This window comes from Dinoponera quadriceps, unplaced genomic scaffold, assembly GCF_001313825.1.
Source record: "Dinoponera quadriceps isolate SergipeBrazil2010 unplaced genomic scaffold, ASM131382v1 scaffold1565, whole genome shotgun sequence".
Taxonomy (NCBI): domain Eukaryota; kingdom Metazoa; phylum Arthropoda; class Insecta; order Hymenoptera; family Formicidae; genus Dinoponera; species Dinoponera quadriceps.
Genome location: NW_014556124.1, coordinates 422,870 through 438,932, shown reverse-complemented (window position 1 = coordinate 438,932; position 16,063 = coordinate 422,870). Strand labels below are relative to the sequence as shown.

General features: G+C 47.4%; 1 protein-coding gene across 2 annotated transcripts in view; it reads left to right on the top strand.

Annotated features, from left to right (window-relative positions):
* Positions 1-16,063, top strand: part of LOC106746818 (polypyrimidine tract-binding protein 1) — a 354,727-nt gene extending 338,664 nt beyond the window's left edge. For both annotated transcript variants that reach the window (XM_014623870.1, XM_014623869.1), the window contains 10 exons: positions 1,088-1,139; positions 4,367-4,425; positions 5,161-5,202; positions 7,584-7,812; positions 9,580-9,794; positions 12,417-12,450; positions 14,073-14,165; positions 14,419-14,635; positions 14,847-14,988; positions 15,299-16,063. In XM_014623870.1, the coding sequence (XP_014479356.1) occupies positions 1,088-1,139; positions 4,367-4,425; positions 5,161-5,202; positions 7,584-7,812; positions 9,580-9,794; positions 12,417-12,450; positions 14,073-14,165; positions 14,419-14,635; positions 14,847-14,988; positions 15,299-15,367 (1,152 nt within the window). In that variant the 3' untranslated portion in view covers positions 15,368-16,063. The remainder of the gene's footprint in view (positions 1-1,087; positions 1,140-4,366; positions 4,426-5,160; positions 5,203-7,583; positions 7,813-9,579; positions 9,795-12,416; positions 12,451-14,072; positions 14,166-14,418; positions 14,636-14,846; positions 14,989-15,298) is intronic.

Below are 16,063 nucleotides of genomic sequence, written 5' to 3'. Positions count from 1 at the left end.
CTGACACAGGTGAAAGTACGTGCTAAAACGAATTGGAACGTTGCGCAGTACGTGACGAAAATGATCATAAATTTCAAAATTGACATCTCTAGCTGTCAGCGTAAATGCTTATCTGATGCAGAAGTCCTGCAGCTCGTATGTACGAAATGTGTCAGTGCTCCAATTAGGGAAATTCCAGGGAGCATCATTATACCTTTTCAATCAAATTTAGATGCTTAAAAAAACACGAAAAGAGTTTGCAGAAAAATCTTTATACATCTTGGTTAGATTTTCCATTAGATAAGTTAAAACAAAGTAACGCACGTTCACCGCGTTCATATTTATATCGCACTTACACTTATGTAAAATTTATGTGTGATCAAGTAACTATTACTTGGTCCTAAATAAAATATTTTTCGAATTATCCAAATCAAATATTTACTTGATCCAAGTAGAAATTTAGTTAGCATTCGCTTAGTGACGGCGACGGGGTCTTACGGATTCGTCGTTAATCCTGAAACGCACGCGTCGTCGTTCAGGACTTAACGTGAATGGATTGATCATCGCGGATGCAACGGCCACCGGGCCAAATATTTGCATTCGCGGCATTAATATGATCATCGGCATTGCCAGCCGAATATATGACAATGACGGCGGTTTGACGTGTGCACCGTACGCGATTATTAGCCCGCCGGCTCGACACCGGATACGCCTGTAAATATTGCGTGATACTGCCGGCCCGCCGCTGCTGCTGTTCGCCAAAGGGGCCTTTGAAAATTCATGCGCCACCGCTCTAGCCCGGACCTTTGAATATCGCCGGTATTTATACGGAACGCCATTACGCGGCCGCCCGCGCCTGTTTGTCGCGAATCAATTTTTTCGAAACGTTGTTCGCACCACGGTGGCGGAATGTGACGCGCGTTAAATGGTTTAACAAATAAACTAATAAGATTCTGCATTTTTATTTCCACTAGTCTACAATTGAAATTAATTAATAATAATATTAATGAAAGGGGGAGAGCCTATGACGCAAGAGAAAAAGTCAAGAACTTCCGTTCTACGCAAATCGAATTAATCTTTAATCCGATCTTTGTTCTGTTTGTTGCAGATCTTCACGCGCTTCGGCAAGGTCCTGAAGATCGTCACCTTCACGAAGAACAGTAAGTACAGCATCGGATATCGTTGCATGATCACTTCAGAATCCGATACGCGCCAAAGAGAGAACGAGAGAGCGAGACTGTACATCTCGTCGGCAAACAGGCCATGGCACTTTAGTACTTTGGTAGTACTCAAAGTACATTCTGCCTGCATGTAACAATACGGTTAGGTCACCAAACTGATTATGTATTTAAACAAATAATCAGCCAGTAGTGAACTAGTAACGAGCTAGAAAATTGAATCCAGCCTCTATACTAGCTGGCTACTAACTTTCGACTCAGACCGGCTAGATAAATTTCCACTCGGGTAATTGATACATCTGTCGCTTCTTCTCTCTTTCTCCCGATTGAAATTCCGCAACGAAATAAATGCGAAACATACACAATGCAAACTCAATGAACCGAAATCTTAAGATTTCGTAAAACAACGCGCTCTCCCTTTCGCTCTGAAGCGCATTCTCAATCAAACTCGTGAACGGTAAATCGAATAACAGAGCGTACGCAATTTCCCGTTGCACCGGTTGTGTAAAAAAACACAAAGAGAGGCCTCCGGCATGCTCCCGGCGGGCGTGTTACGAATTCATGCCTACGGTAGATGAGCGCAAAAGCATCGTCCTCCGGTCTCTGTGTGTGTTTTTGGTTTGTGTGTGTATGCGCAACTATGTACTACGTGTACGCGCAACTATGCGCAGTACTCTTTACACAGGTGCACCGGTGTGCACTCCGTGCGGTTGCGCACACGCGTGTATTCACATTCGGGTCCTCGCCGGATTCGCAGAGGTCACCGGAAAATTTCGCGAGGCGAACGTCACGTTCGAAAAATCTTGATGAGAATGCATCTCATTCCGGCGGGAACAACGCACGCTCGAGGAAGTCGAGACAATTCCGCGCGCGGGACAAAATGCCGCGTTCTATTTTCGACGGCGATTCGACGCGTGTTATCCGCCCTCGCATCGGAAAATCGCGGCGCCGACTACGCGGAAATACCAAATGATATTTCATATTATCCTTTAAACAACGCAAAACAGATCACCCCGGTGCCGTAAATAGTACGAGAGCGAATTACCGGCGCTTTAAATGGCACAAAAGCGAATTACCGTCGCTTCAACGTATTATTCCGGCTTACAATGGACTTTATGTTTGAAGCAAGAGAGCTCGTAATGAAAAAAGAGAGCGAGAGAGAGAGAGAGAGAGAACAGAACTCTCCAACGAAAATTTTTGCGCGCAGTCACTGACTCGCGGCTGGCGAGTCAGAATTTATGGCAAAGGTAAACGTTATTGTTACGATTACTCGTTCCGCGGGTTGCGATTGTCGTGGTGGGATCAAAGGGCCGTCGGGTTTCTTTCTCTGACGTTCGAAATTCACAACTCTCGTCGACAGAGACGAGAGAGAGAGAGAGAGCGCGCTCTTCTTTGCCTCCGCATTTCAGATTCGAAAATTAAATAACGTGACCGCGGGCCAATCCTTTGTTTCGTATCCGTACGCGTTTTAACTAATGAAATATATCACCATACCGCCGCACAACGCGGTCGTTCTGAGTTCCTGCGCGAATTCGGCGGGACGGGAATTAAAACTCGCGAAATTGCAGCCGCCTGCGACTTGCGACGTTTCGTTTTAATCGAGATTTAATGACAATTATAAAGCCGACCGCGGCAACGCAGACGCTAGGAAGGGCGAGCGCGACGGAGCTCTGAAATATTAACTCCGCCAAAACGCCCGCCTCGCCCCCCGTGCTGGCGGTTTGCCTTCTTCGTAATTGTTTATCTTCGGGCGCCGTATCGCGACTGGCGGAATTGGAGCATATTTGTTACACGTCTCGTAACATATTCATTCGTACGCCCGCTTGCTCGTTCGTTCGTTCCTACGTTCGTTCGTTCGTTCGCCGCGGACATTAAATTAGCGCTCGCAAATAGCAATTAAACATCAATTTCATCGTTTTTCTCGTAACGTCAATTGTACGTCAACGAGTTATATTCGAAATTGAGATAAACAACTGATTCGCGTCACGCAACATTTCCTGTCTACTGTCGGTGGCATTTTGAAAAAAATGGATTCGTCGACGCGTGAAACGTGCAGGAATCCCGGCCGAGAGAGGATTCGCCGCGTAATTCCGCAGCCAACACGCACGCGCTTTTTTTTTTTTGGAATATCTTATTGTAACGTCATAAGGTTATACCGAACGTGCGGAACAAATTTGACCGCGAACATTTCTTTTAGTTCACACGAGAGCGGAATTAATCCGCGCTCACAGAAGGGCGCGACGGTATTCTGGGCTCGGAAATAAAAGAGCGCGCTGTTAGCGAAGCCGCGGCTGTCGTGTGCGTTCGGGCTTTGCTGTATATTACTGTAAAGAGTTCCATTATCACGGTGGAACAAATTCGAAAATGAAATAGCGTAGCCGCCGGCTGGAACTTTGGTCGACGTCGCTAACGGAACAATTCCGGCTTTTACGCGTGGGGGGAAACGTATTAACGTGACAGAGTTAACTCCTCTCCGCAACGTGTTCGCCCGCCAAATTAACGAATCATCGGCGTTTCGGGCGTTTAAAAGCGCGCATTCGAAGGGCGAAATTGCGCTTCGCCTCTCCGGCGGGAATCGTTTCCTCGTGTCTCCCGCGGCCGGTCGCACGCTTTTCGCAGTCGTGTTTACTTCGCGCTCTTTTACCTCATTCATTCGAAATGTATTTCCACGCTTTCTTTTCAACTGGCCCTTCGTTACGACGCAATTCTCGACGCTTGTGAACTTGAAACGCGGAAGAAAAGAATCGAGCACCGCGTGGCCGGGAAGTTAGCAGCCGCGAAGAGTGGCTTCACTTTTGCCTCTCTAACTAGCGCTTCATACGGTGACTTTGCGGCGACAAAATCAACCCTCGTTTGAAAAACGAACGCTTTCATTAAGCGAGCGGACAACCTGTTGTTCGTCTAACGTGAATGACAAAAACGCACCGTCGAAAGGAGTACTACTGTTCAAGTAACATTTACTCGATCCGAGTAAAAGAAATTCTGTCATCGGACCATCCCCTGCGTTTCGACATGCAACGTATCGTATAACATGCTTCATAGCGATCCACTACGCTACCGCCTGAGAGCTCTCACGTGTAGACATTAATATTCAGAATGAATTTATCAGCCGGCGCAGTCTTTCGTGATCCGGCGTGCGAACCGCGGCGCGGCTTAAAATTCACGTCGAACAACGTCGTCTCACGGTTTTTATCGCTTCTCTGTTTCAGGCTCCTTCCAGGCACTAATACAGTATGCGGACATGCTGTCGGCGCAGACCGCTAAATACGTAAGTATCCACTTGGCTTTTCTTCCACCCACGCCGCCTACGTCCTCTCCCACTCGTTTTATTTCTTCCTTCCGCCATCAGTGCGTCCGTTGTTCTCCACCTCCCGACCGTCCCCTCGTTTCTTCCGTCCCTCTCTCGCTCGTTCCTTTTTTCAGTTTCTCTCTTCTGTGCGGACGGTAACTGCTTATCCATCGCGTTCCCGCGGGACAGATCGAAATTTTCCGCGGAATATCTCGCGGTGGGAAAAATATATTTCAAGCTCACCGATCCCGCCGCTCTCCTTCCTGCCCCTCGTTCCGAAGAAAGGCGCGGCACAACGGTTAATTGCCGGAAGTGAGCTCGATGAATGCAATCGGAAGATTGATGGCGGCGGAAAAAAGAAATCGGACGCGCGCAGCGGGACAGACTGAGAAAGAAAGAAGGAAAGAGAGGGGGATAATGTGAAGATCGCACGCGCGCTCGCCATTCCTCCCGATGTGTACGGTATTTTCCCTGATTTATGAAAATGTCGGCTGCTTTACAAATCAAATTAATTCTCGAGGTGCGCACGGTCGATCGTTATTCTCGCACCTCTCGCGAATATATCGCCAATATCATAGACTTTGCCTGCCGTCACGTCCCGTTCGTCGTCGATTACACGTCTCTCCCTTTGTAATCCTCACGGCCGTTCGATCGCGAGCAAGAATCGCATCCACACGTTCCGACGATAACCACTTCTACTTTTCTTTTTTTAAGGAGGTTGAGAAAGCCGTAGCATTAAACTTGCCGCTGCTTAAGGTACCACCACTTGTGTCTCTGCACATTGTAAATTCTGTTTCACCTGTAATCCCCCCGTAATCGTTTCGCCCGTTAATCGTGAATTCAAGTACCACATCCCACAAGCCTGTCACTTCCGCTCTTCTCTCCCCTTTATTTTTTTTTTTTTTTTACGAAAGTCGAATTGCGGCGTTAACGCTCTGACAAGTGAAAGATGCGCGCACGTGTGCAGTTTTCCATTCTGAACTTTTGCTATTACGGATGATGTAACTAATTTGTGCCGTAAAGTCGTCCATGTAAACATTGAATTCAGTTTCGCTCTCTCGGAGGGTAAAAGAGTTTACATAATGCGAGAAATATTCTAGAAACTTTTTCGTTGCAAATCAAAGGTAGCCGTTCACTGTAAACCCCCTGGATTAATTTCGCGACGTGAAACGCCGTGAATACGAGAAACCAATTCACGATACAGAAAATACGAACAACTAGTCGTATCTTTTAAATAGAAAGTATCCAGAATAATTCATTCACGCGTGGAGTCTGCCTAAATTAACCCTTTCAAAGCCCTGGCTGTAAATACTCTAATTATGGCTTCATTTCTGTTTCTCTCGGTTGAGACCTGTTGTACATACTTGTGATTTACACTCAGCTTTCCCCGGCAAATTCTGCCGTCTTATGTGTGTTTGCGGTACCGAATAACTCTCTTGTGAGAATTTAGTGTGACGTAGCTATTTTGCCTTTCCCGCATTGAGGAGAATCCCTTAGTTCCTTCTAGAACGAAAGCTCTTTCGTTATTTGAAGATCTGTTAGGGAGACAGATCGAAAAGTGAAGTTTTATTGTTTCGTGATCTATCAGGAAAACCAATCGGGACGTTACTATTGATACCAAGCCAATACAAAAATGTCTGTTAGAGCCAAAAAATTAAAAATACAAATTATTTGCTAACCACCCACTACAGGGTCATTTGTTTTTCTTTATTTACAAACCATTTGTTGTGATACCTTGTTAAATTAACAAAAGTTTTTCTCTCAGTGCGAGTATAGAGTGTTTTCCACTAATTTTCCGTTCAAAAGGAAGCGGACAAAATAAATTCGCGTCCGAGAAAATGGCGGTCGGCAATCTGACGATCGCGCAGAAAGTGTGCGGGTTTGAAAGGGTTAACAGGCAGCCAGGGGCGTTTGCGCCGGAGTTGCTTCGCAGTGCGCGTGTGCGCACGTCATTTCGCGACGCTCATCCGTTTCGTGCTCGAGATTAATCGCAGACAGGGGTTTTACACGGGGGCAACGACGGACTCTCGCGAACGGAAACTGCCGCGTTCGAATCCACCTCCTTCTTCGAGCCCCTTCGCTTTCGCCCCCCGCTGCAAGCCCGGTGCCGCGAACTGGTAAACCCGCGCGGTGATCAAAGGGAAAATTAATTCGCTTGAAATACACCGTTTTGCCGCAAACCATCCCCGCTACCACGCGCGCAAGACAGAAAATTAATTTAGCTTTGTTGCACGCGAGAGTCTCGCTCTCCTGTCCGATTTCCGCCGTCACGCTCGTCCCGATTCTTTCGTTTTCTCTCGACGCGAGCTCGCTTCAACGGTTACGATTCGCTCGATAACGGAATTGATCACACGATGCTCTGCCGAATCCCGTCAAGAATCGCGTCAGCTTCCGACATGCGACGTCTAATTATAACCGATCGCACTTTCGGGAGAAAGGAAAAAGGTTGCCTCGGATTCGCCGGCATAATCGACGCCTCGGTCGTCGATTATGCAACCGGTGCTCTCTCGGCCGTGAGTAAACCGCCCGAGGAGCCGTGCGCGCACGCCTGAGGCTCGGGCCGGCACGGTAATTATGTACGAAATTCATTAGCCCGTGTAAATATAGAGAGCGAACGCGGGCCGGGTACACAGACGCGCGCGCGTCGTCGCACAATGTGCGCCGTCCCTCCGACCGGCCACGCGCTGCTCAAACGAGCGAGATTAAAGGCCACGCACGAATTTCACGCTGATGTCCCTCGCGAGCAATCATCGCTCTACGTCGTCTGTTTTTTTCTTCTTCCTCGAGCGCGAAGCTCGGACGATACGCGAGAGAATTCTGCGCACGCGTTCTGCCACCTGATACGTCGCGTCGCGAAACGTTTTCGTGGTCGCGCTCTCGCGTTGAGGCTTTTCCCAAATTGAATGTCGCTGTCGCATTTAACCGTCCTCTTGTACGTGATAGCAAGATTGCGAGTTTTCCTCCCTTGTCCTCCCCCGACTTAATCGCAAGGAACATTCGAAGTGCACCTGAGTGAGAGAGAGAGAGAGAGGGTTGGAGGGAGAGTGCGTCGTTCTTGTGTTCCAAGCTTACAAGCGCATGGCCGCCGCTCTCTTCGCACCGAAGTCATGAGGAAACCCGCGATTTTTCTTGTGCAGTCCCTCGACGGGCAAAACATCTACAACTCCTGCTGCACGCTGCGCATCGACTACAGCAAGATGCAGAACCTCAATGTCAAATATAACAACGACAAGTCCCGGGACTACACCAACCCGAATCTCCCGACCGGCGACGCCAACCTGGACGCGGCGTCGATCGCCCTCAGCGGCGAATTGCTACCCCAATTGCTCATGGGTGCCGGTTCCCAGCCGCGTGCCAGAATACCCGGTGAGTATTAGTGCGCCCTATAATTATTAACGCACTCACCCTTTGGGCGCATTACATTGTTATTATTACTGTTGTTATCATTAATATTATTATTAATATTATTAATATTATTAATATCGAAACTTATTAACTTTTGCATAAACTTACATGAACTTATTAACTTGTCATGTGTAAAACGCTAATCATCATATTATTAACTTACTGAAATTCATTGCGCTCAATAATTACAATAGCTGTGCAACACATCGCGATAATTTGTCGAGCCAATTGCGCGAATCCCAATGGTCGACTTCGGAGATACGCGTTTGACTAATCGGATAAATCGCGCGAACGCGTGTACGAAGGAGAGCGTCGAACGAGTTCGTTACACGTGGCGCATAAATAGCGAATGCGTTAATTTCCCATGAATCCATGTAACGACCTCGGTAATAGCCGTTACAATACCGTACTTCACAACGAGCGCTCTCGAGATTCATTACCATTAGACGTCAGTCAGAAATTGCAACGGCGAGATTGGACGCGAGGGAGCGAGCGAGAGAGGAGACACACACACACACACACATAGAGCGGTTTTGATCGTTTCCCCGTCACGCTGGGTGCGCGCATGGCTCTTGTATTTTTCGCTCACCGAAAGCTCTCTCCGGACCGCGAGAGAAAACAATTGGAAGCTCGATCGAACAATTAGCGGCGCTATCGCGCGACGTTACATTTATTGGAATTAATTACATTAATAGCGATACCGATTTTCCGTCACTCGCGCACGTCGCGCTGAATTATTATTTCGCGAAACGAAGCGGCCAGCAATTTGCCGCGCATTTCAAACTCTCCGCCGTCCTGTCCGTGCCGCTCGGACGTTATTATTTCCTCGGGTAAATTAATTAATTACAAAGTGCCGGGGAAGCGATCCGGCTTGCTGCGCGCTGCCGGCGCGCCGAATCGTCTGGATTTTTGCGTTTGTGCCGGCGACAACGCTACTTTAAATTACACGCTTCGCCGACGCTTGTTTGGGTTAAATTAATTTCACGGCGTTGTTGGTGTTTAATCTGTAACGGTGTAATCCACTTTACGTCCTATCTCGTTGTGCAAACAGTTCGGCTGATGACTGGCGATCGAAAGATCCACGGTGAGGTCGTCCATAGCGGCGAAGGGACAAAACCGATCGGAGAAATCCCAGTCCGATTGATCGCGTGTAAAGATTTCAGAATTCACAGTTTGAGTCACTCAGTCCGCAATAGGCAAATGGGCATGGCAATAGGAAGTTTTTTCTAGTCCTTTGCTCTAAGCTGTAAAATGTAACGTAATTTTTTGACAAAAAACCTTTCCCGCGTTGTCGCTTAACATAACTTCCGGTAGTGCTGGAGACGCTTTTTACTAGAAATTACAATTTAGTGCTCAGAGCAAAAACAGAGGTAAAGATTTACTATACTATTATAGATCCAGACTTTACGGGATCGCGTCGAAAGAATGGTTCGGCGATTTGAAACCATGAACAGAGCGGATATTTAAAGCAAACAAATAGCTGAGTATCCCGAAAACAATTGGCTCGCGGTTGCTTGTTTATTGAAACATCTGTCTGTTTTTTTTTTTTCTTCGAGCTTCTATTACTCTGTTGGTTGAAACTTTTACTAACCATTCTGGAACCACTCTCTCGGTTACGAAGGCACGTGTCTCTCTAGAGATTCTAAACGCAAAGCCGCCCCCGCCCAGCCCCTTCAAAAGGTGTACGCTCGACAATGATAATAATCTCATTTGAATTTCCTGAAGTAGAGTCCATTACAGGGGCACCGAGTGTGCTACCCACACCCTTCGCGGCTATGCACGGCCTTCCGTCTCCTTTGGCTGGTCCTTACAACGGTGTACCTCCCGCAGGAGGACTTGCTGGCCTTAGCGGATTCCCTCTTGGCGCTGCTGGTCTCGGGGTGCGAGTGCAAGGAAGCGGACAAGCATCGGCGGTACTGTTGGTCAGCAATCTCAACGAAGAAGTAAGTGGCTGGGCTTTCGAGTCCCCCGGCGCGTCGCTCCCTTGGCATTAAGGACGAGAGGCCATACGAAGACCTTCGGCGAGGAGGCATACACGAAGAAAAAGCGGACGGGCTCGTGCACGACTTCATTTATCCACAGAGATCCCTCTCGCTCGAAGCAGCGCTTGATCCAATGTCGAGAGTGTTGGTGTTAAAAAATGAGACGGACCGACCGAGCGAGTGTCCGTTGGAAAGGGAAGAGAAAAAGAGAAAAGGATGCATTGCAAATTTCGCGAGAAATCTGCGTGAGAAAAGGCGCGGCTTCCAACTTTCGCGATAAAACGGAGTAATTACAGAGATGGATACGTGTATAATTTTCCAACGACGTAATTTCCCGATAAAAGTACAGTCTCTCCATTAGTGAAATATGGATAGTCCGGTACGAGCTCGTACCGCTGAAAGCCGCTGGATATTCTTCGTGCATTTTCCATCAGTCGGAAGCGCACGGAACGCCGGCGAGGCGGAAGATCCGCTTCTATCGAGCGTCGTGGCCGTTTGACTATTCGTCTCAATCAGAACGAGCGTCAATGAGATATAACAGAATCGGCTTTAGACATTCACGCATCCGTCTCTTATCTCCCGCGTGTCGTAATAATCTCGATTCTTCGTTAATATCACTTGAAGTCATTTTCCCTCGTTTGCACGTAATTTCTCGATCCTCCGAGGGGGTCTACCCTCGAAGCCGGTCGTGATCGGAACGCGAATGCAAGCGCAAACGCGAGGCAACAGCGGGAGAAGCAGAGTTCTGTGCGATGGAAAGCGTGCGTTCAGCGAGACGAAGCGTTAAATGGCCCATGCACGCACGCACGCACGCACGTGTGATGGGGGTGTTGCGCGTCGTCTCCCGGGTATGTCGCGGAGCAGCACTGAGAGAAGTAGACCGCTGCCGCGAATAAGTGTGTCGTATGCGAATAATACCTGTAGTGTGGCATTCTCGTCGTGTTCTCTATGCAGTGTGTGTGTGTGTGTGCAACCTCCTGGTTCTCCATATCTTCTATCGCGAGAACATAACCGCCTTTTGCGATACACACTCGCGCACACATACGCACATACACACGCGCGACAACTCTCTTCTTCATCTCTCTCCCTTTCTATCTATCTATCTGTACCTTCTCACTTCTCTCCTCTTCTATGGCATCTTCTCGTTTCCCGTCTCGGGCTCGTACTCTCTCTCGTCGCTCAACCCCGTAAGAGACCGCACGCTATTTCTCTCAATGTGCGACGCACTGCGGCGTCCAACCTCCCAATTTTATCCGGTATATACGCACGTGCATACACGGCCTAACGAACGAGTTACAACGTAGTGCTACGTAGGCGAACCCCGCAGTCTCTCGATCCTCCGGCTCGATCTTTCCGTCTTCGNCCCCTCCCCCGTGGGATACACCGGCTCAACCGGTGGGGAAGATTAACCGACGTGTATCATCTGCGACGCTAAATTTCATCTTTTTCAAGACGAACGCTCTCTCGTGTTCGTCTGAAAAAAGGAAAACGAGGTCGAAGATCGTGCAATTTCCGCTTGCACTCCTGCTCAGATTTTAGTTTAACTATGGAAGGGTGATTGTCGCAAAGTTACGAAGACGCACTGTTCGCAAAGCCGACGGTAGAGAAATGATAGCGAGTGAAACAGGTGAATGTTGTGGATCGAGGTAAGAATCGATGTGTTTTCTACGATCGATCGAAGAAAACGCACCAGCACCTGGCGCTCGTCCGATCTCCGATTGATCTGGTAAGAACCCCCCGAGATTCCCCGAGATCGTCCCGCTCGGTAAGGTGGAAGGATCGAGTCCCGATGCGTATGTGCCCTGTTTCGTCACAAGACCTTTGACTCTATTCTCCTTCTACCTCTGCCCCCGCTCATTTTCGAAACACACATACAAATCACTCCAACGTCACCATCCCGCGCCCTAATTAATTCGTACCGTCGTCGACTACGACGTTACTTTCTGCTGAGGTGACGTTTATCGCGCCGGAATTCTCTGAGCCAGGCTTTCCGCGAGAATCAGTACGCTTCTGCTCGTTTCAACGAGTCTGTATTTTCCCGCGAAATACGCTGTCATCTGACGTTGGAAAGACGATCGATAGAATCGAGAAGGAAACATCGGCGGGATGATAAATGTCGCCTCGGTAAGAAACTGTGTGTCGACGTCACACTTCGCAGCTGCAACTTGTCACTACTGTACTATAACTGTGTGTACTACTATCGTTGCGTCGCGCACGAGCCTCGATGATCTCTCGATTCTCCCCCGGGTCTCGGCTCTTTCGCGAAGTGAATTTCTTTATTATCACGTTAATACATCTCCGTCGTACGGTGGGTCCGCTGGAAAATGGAGCGCGCGATCGCGCGAGAATAAAATCGATGGGAGACCGTGCAAAAATAAAAGTCAATCTTATACGCTTCATCATCGCCGTTCTCTTGCTTCGCTGCCGCGCGAAATTGGTCGTTGCTGAAACGCGCAACGAAGAGGAATTGATCCCGCGAAACGGAACAAAAAGAGCTCGAATCCCGTGCGCACGCGAACACTATACATTGAATCCTATTATACTCGCTGACTACTGACTGGACTCTGTCTGTTCTCTGTGTAGATGGTCACGCCTGACGCTCTCTTTACCCTGTTTGGTACGTCTCCACATTTATATTATTAATTATATTACATTATTAATTATTATATTTACACCCTCGCGTTCTCACGCATACGTTACACACGCGTGACACTGACACACACGACACGTACACGCACGTTAAACGTCAAAACACGGACACGCGACCCTACGACACACGCTCGGCTACTCACTCGCGCGTTTTCAGTAGAAATAAACGGAGGAAAGAAAAATAATAGAGATAGAGTAACGAAACGAAGAGAATAAATGAGTAAAATGGACGCGAAAACATTCGTCCGGAAGGAAACTTTGATTTTTTCCGGCCACTCGCGAATATTCTTCGCGATGCGAGCAAGACACGCGACATGCACACACACATACACAGATCTACACGGACACTGCACAGATTTACACGTATACATACACAAACGTAGAATTTCTCTCACACGATCGTCACGTCCGAGATTTACGTCATACCGAATAGGAGAGATTTCCCCTGTTTTCTTTTCTTTTTTATTTTGTTTGTTTTTATATTTGCTTTTTTTAATCTTCTCGGCAAAATTTACAAAACTCGATCATCTCGTCACTCTTTTTCTCTCGTCATACTCGTTTTACTCTCGTGTAACATCCGCCGTACATTTTTTTCTCCAAATCTGTCGTATTCTGATTTAACGTTTAATCCGTATTCTTCCGATATTTTCGTGATTTCAACTTATTTTATTACTACAAGCTATATTCCATTCGCAATTCATGATCACTGTCACCGCCATACACACTATACCGCCACATCGTCATTATATCGTCATTATCGACTACCACCGACACGTTCTCTCACATTCTCTATTTCCAAGCATCTCTTCTAAATTATTTCATTAATATTTTATTAATATCAGTTCCACAGACAACCTTAATATTACGTAAGCTTTCGCTTAATTTACGTAATTCCATAGGAACTCACTATTAACGAGGCACGCGATTCGGCTGTCGGTGCATTTTTCCACAAACGATTAATTAATTACGCGATGAGCGCGAGAGTCGCGTGCGTCTGAGAGAGCGTTATGTAAAAATTCTCAAAACTTCTTTTCATCTCATAAAGGCATTCATCTCTATTGCAACTTTTCGAGTCAGCGAAAATGTCACGACTCGTTGGTAAACAAAGAACTTGGGTGAATCGTGTACTTAATTATCTCGTTGCGATGTAAAAGATTTCAAAAGTTACTCAATAATTGTTTCCGTTCTTTCACCGAGACGTCATGAAAACAGAATCTGGCGGAAATTTGTCGGAAAATGTTTGGAAAGCCTGAAATTGAGAAAAAAGTGTTTGGATTATTTTTCTGCTCTAAAAAACAAAGAAACTGTCGATAACAATATGGTAATGATCAACGTCATTTTTCTATGACGTTAAATTGAATTCGTCAACCACCGTGTGCTCTCGTAAAGTGAGATCTCCAGCCGAGTCGCTCGCCTCCTGCATGTCCCGATTCTTAGATCCGATCGTACCCCGATCTCGATCGACCGAATATTGTCCCATTCATCTTCGATAATAATCCTTAGGCGCAGTCTTTAATAAATAAATATATGTCGTGTGCTGCGGCTGCGCTCAAGTATACTAAAAGGGAAATTTGCGTATTGTGCATATAGGCGTTTACGGGGATGTACAGCGTGTGAAGATTCTCTACAACAAGAAGGACTCGGCACTAATACAGATGGCCGAACCTCATCAGGCACTTTTAGGTAAGTTCGTGCACTCGGTGAAACTCTCGACGCTTGCGATGACTCGAGGTTGCGTTTCGTTCGACAGAACGGTTGTTAAGTTTGCCTCAAGAAAAATTAATTCGCCCAAAGGAAAATATTTGCTCCTCGAATGAGAAGGTTCATAAATTTATCTTCAGGATTACGATCGTGATGTAATTTTGTATCGCGGCATGGATGTGCGTGTGTGAACGTGAATCGTTAGTGAACGTCGTACGTTTGATTTACATGACAGCGTTGACCCATATGGACAAATTGAGAGTGTTTGGGAAGCAAATCAAAGTAATGCTCAGCAAACACCAAACGGTCCAATTGCCAAAGGAAGGTCAGCCGGATGCGGGCCTGACGAAGGATTACACCAACAGCACGCTTCACCGATTCAAGAAACCCGGCTCGAAAAATTACCAAAACATCTATCCACCAAGCGCGACCCTGCATTTATCGAACATTCCGTAAGTGATGCGACAATCGTACTCTTGTACCGCGCGAAAATCAAGTGGATTATGCGTTCGTATGCGAAATATCTTAAGATGTTTTAAATAATTTTTATCTGTGCCCCTAATATTTATTTATTTGCAAAAAAAAGAACTGCAATCATCGAGAGAGAAAAAATATTCGCGTCGAATTTTCGTCTCGGCGGCTTAACGACATTTATCTCTGCAGAGCCACGGTAGCTGAGGAAGAGATCAAGGATGCTTTCACCAAGAACGGCTTCACTGTGAAAGCCTTCAAGTTCTTCCCAAAGGACAGGAAGATGGCTCTCATACAGATGCCTAACATGGACGATGCCGTGGCTGCGCTGATCGTAAGTAGCTTTCGCAATTAACTCGTTACCACCGAAGCGGCGGGCGATAATCCCACGTGACTGGAAATAAAACCCCTCGTGGTGTCGTCGCTATGAAAAAGAAGACGCGCTCCTCTGTTGAGCGCACTTTCGTCCATCGTCGTGCTAAATTCTCGAAAAGTATAAAAGCACCGGAGAGAGAGGAAAAGATAGAAATTCGATATAAAATCCGATGGATTCGACCGGTTATTTCAGTGTCGCGGCAGATCCGCTTCTCCCGATCGAAAAGCAACTAACTCCGGGGGTGTTTTTTTGTTCTTCGTTTTTACAGAAAATGCACAACTACCAGCTCAGCGAATCCAACCACCTCAGGGTGTCATTCTCGAAGAGCAACATCTAACAAGAATCGCCACCACACGAGCAGCAGTGGTACCAGCCCTACGCCCTAGTCCCCCTTTGGTCACCCGCTTCGGTCTACGACTGATGGTCCCGCAGTTGGATCCGCTCAGGTGCTCGTCCGTTCCAGTGAAAATTGCAACGCGCTGGTCGTTTGTCGGCCGCATTGTGCCGCAACCTCCCGTACGGGACTCTATCGCACACTCGGACTTTGAAGCAGCACAAGAGGACAGGAGCTACCTCCTCCGAGCGAGCTTAGGATGCTTTCGAGGCCTTGTCCTTGTTGGGACGTATTTACGGCACGAATGTGTCCCCGCATCCGGTTGATTCTATCGATTCGAGGGTTGCTAGGGTGTTTTAAGAGAACAAGAGAGAGAGAGAGAGAGAGATATATATATACATATACATACATACTACATAAAATGCTAGGGCTGCAAGTGCTGAAGCTAAAACGGCGAAACCAAGCCGACAAGTCCGCGACGGCCTTCTCGATAGTAATTCCGGTGCTGGCTTTCGAGCGTGGTGCGCGCGACGATTTCGTAATATCAGGTGAAGAAGAAAGAACCTTTTCGATGATGACGATCGCGTGAGAGCGCGATCGAACACTTTCGTGAAAGCCAGGACCGTCGCGACCGTGAAGAGGAAGAAAATGTAGAGAGAGAGAGAGAGAGAGAGAGAGAGAGAGAGATAGGTAGAGAAG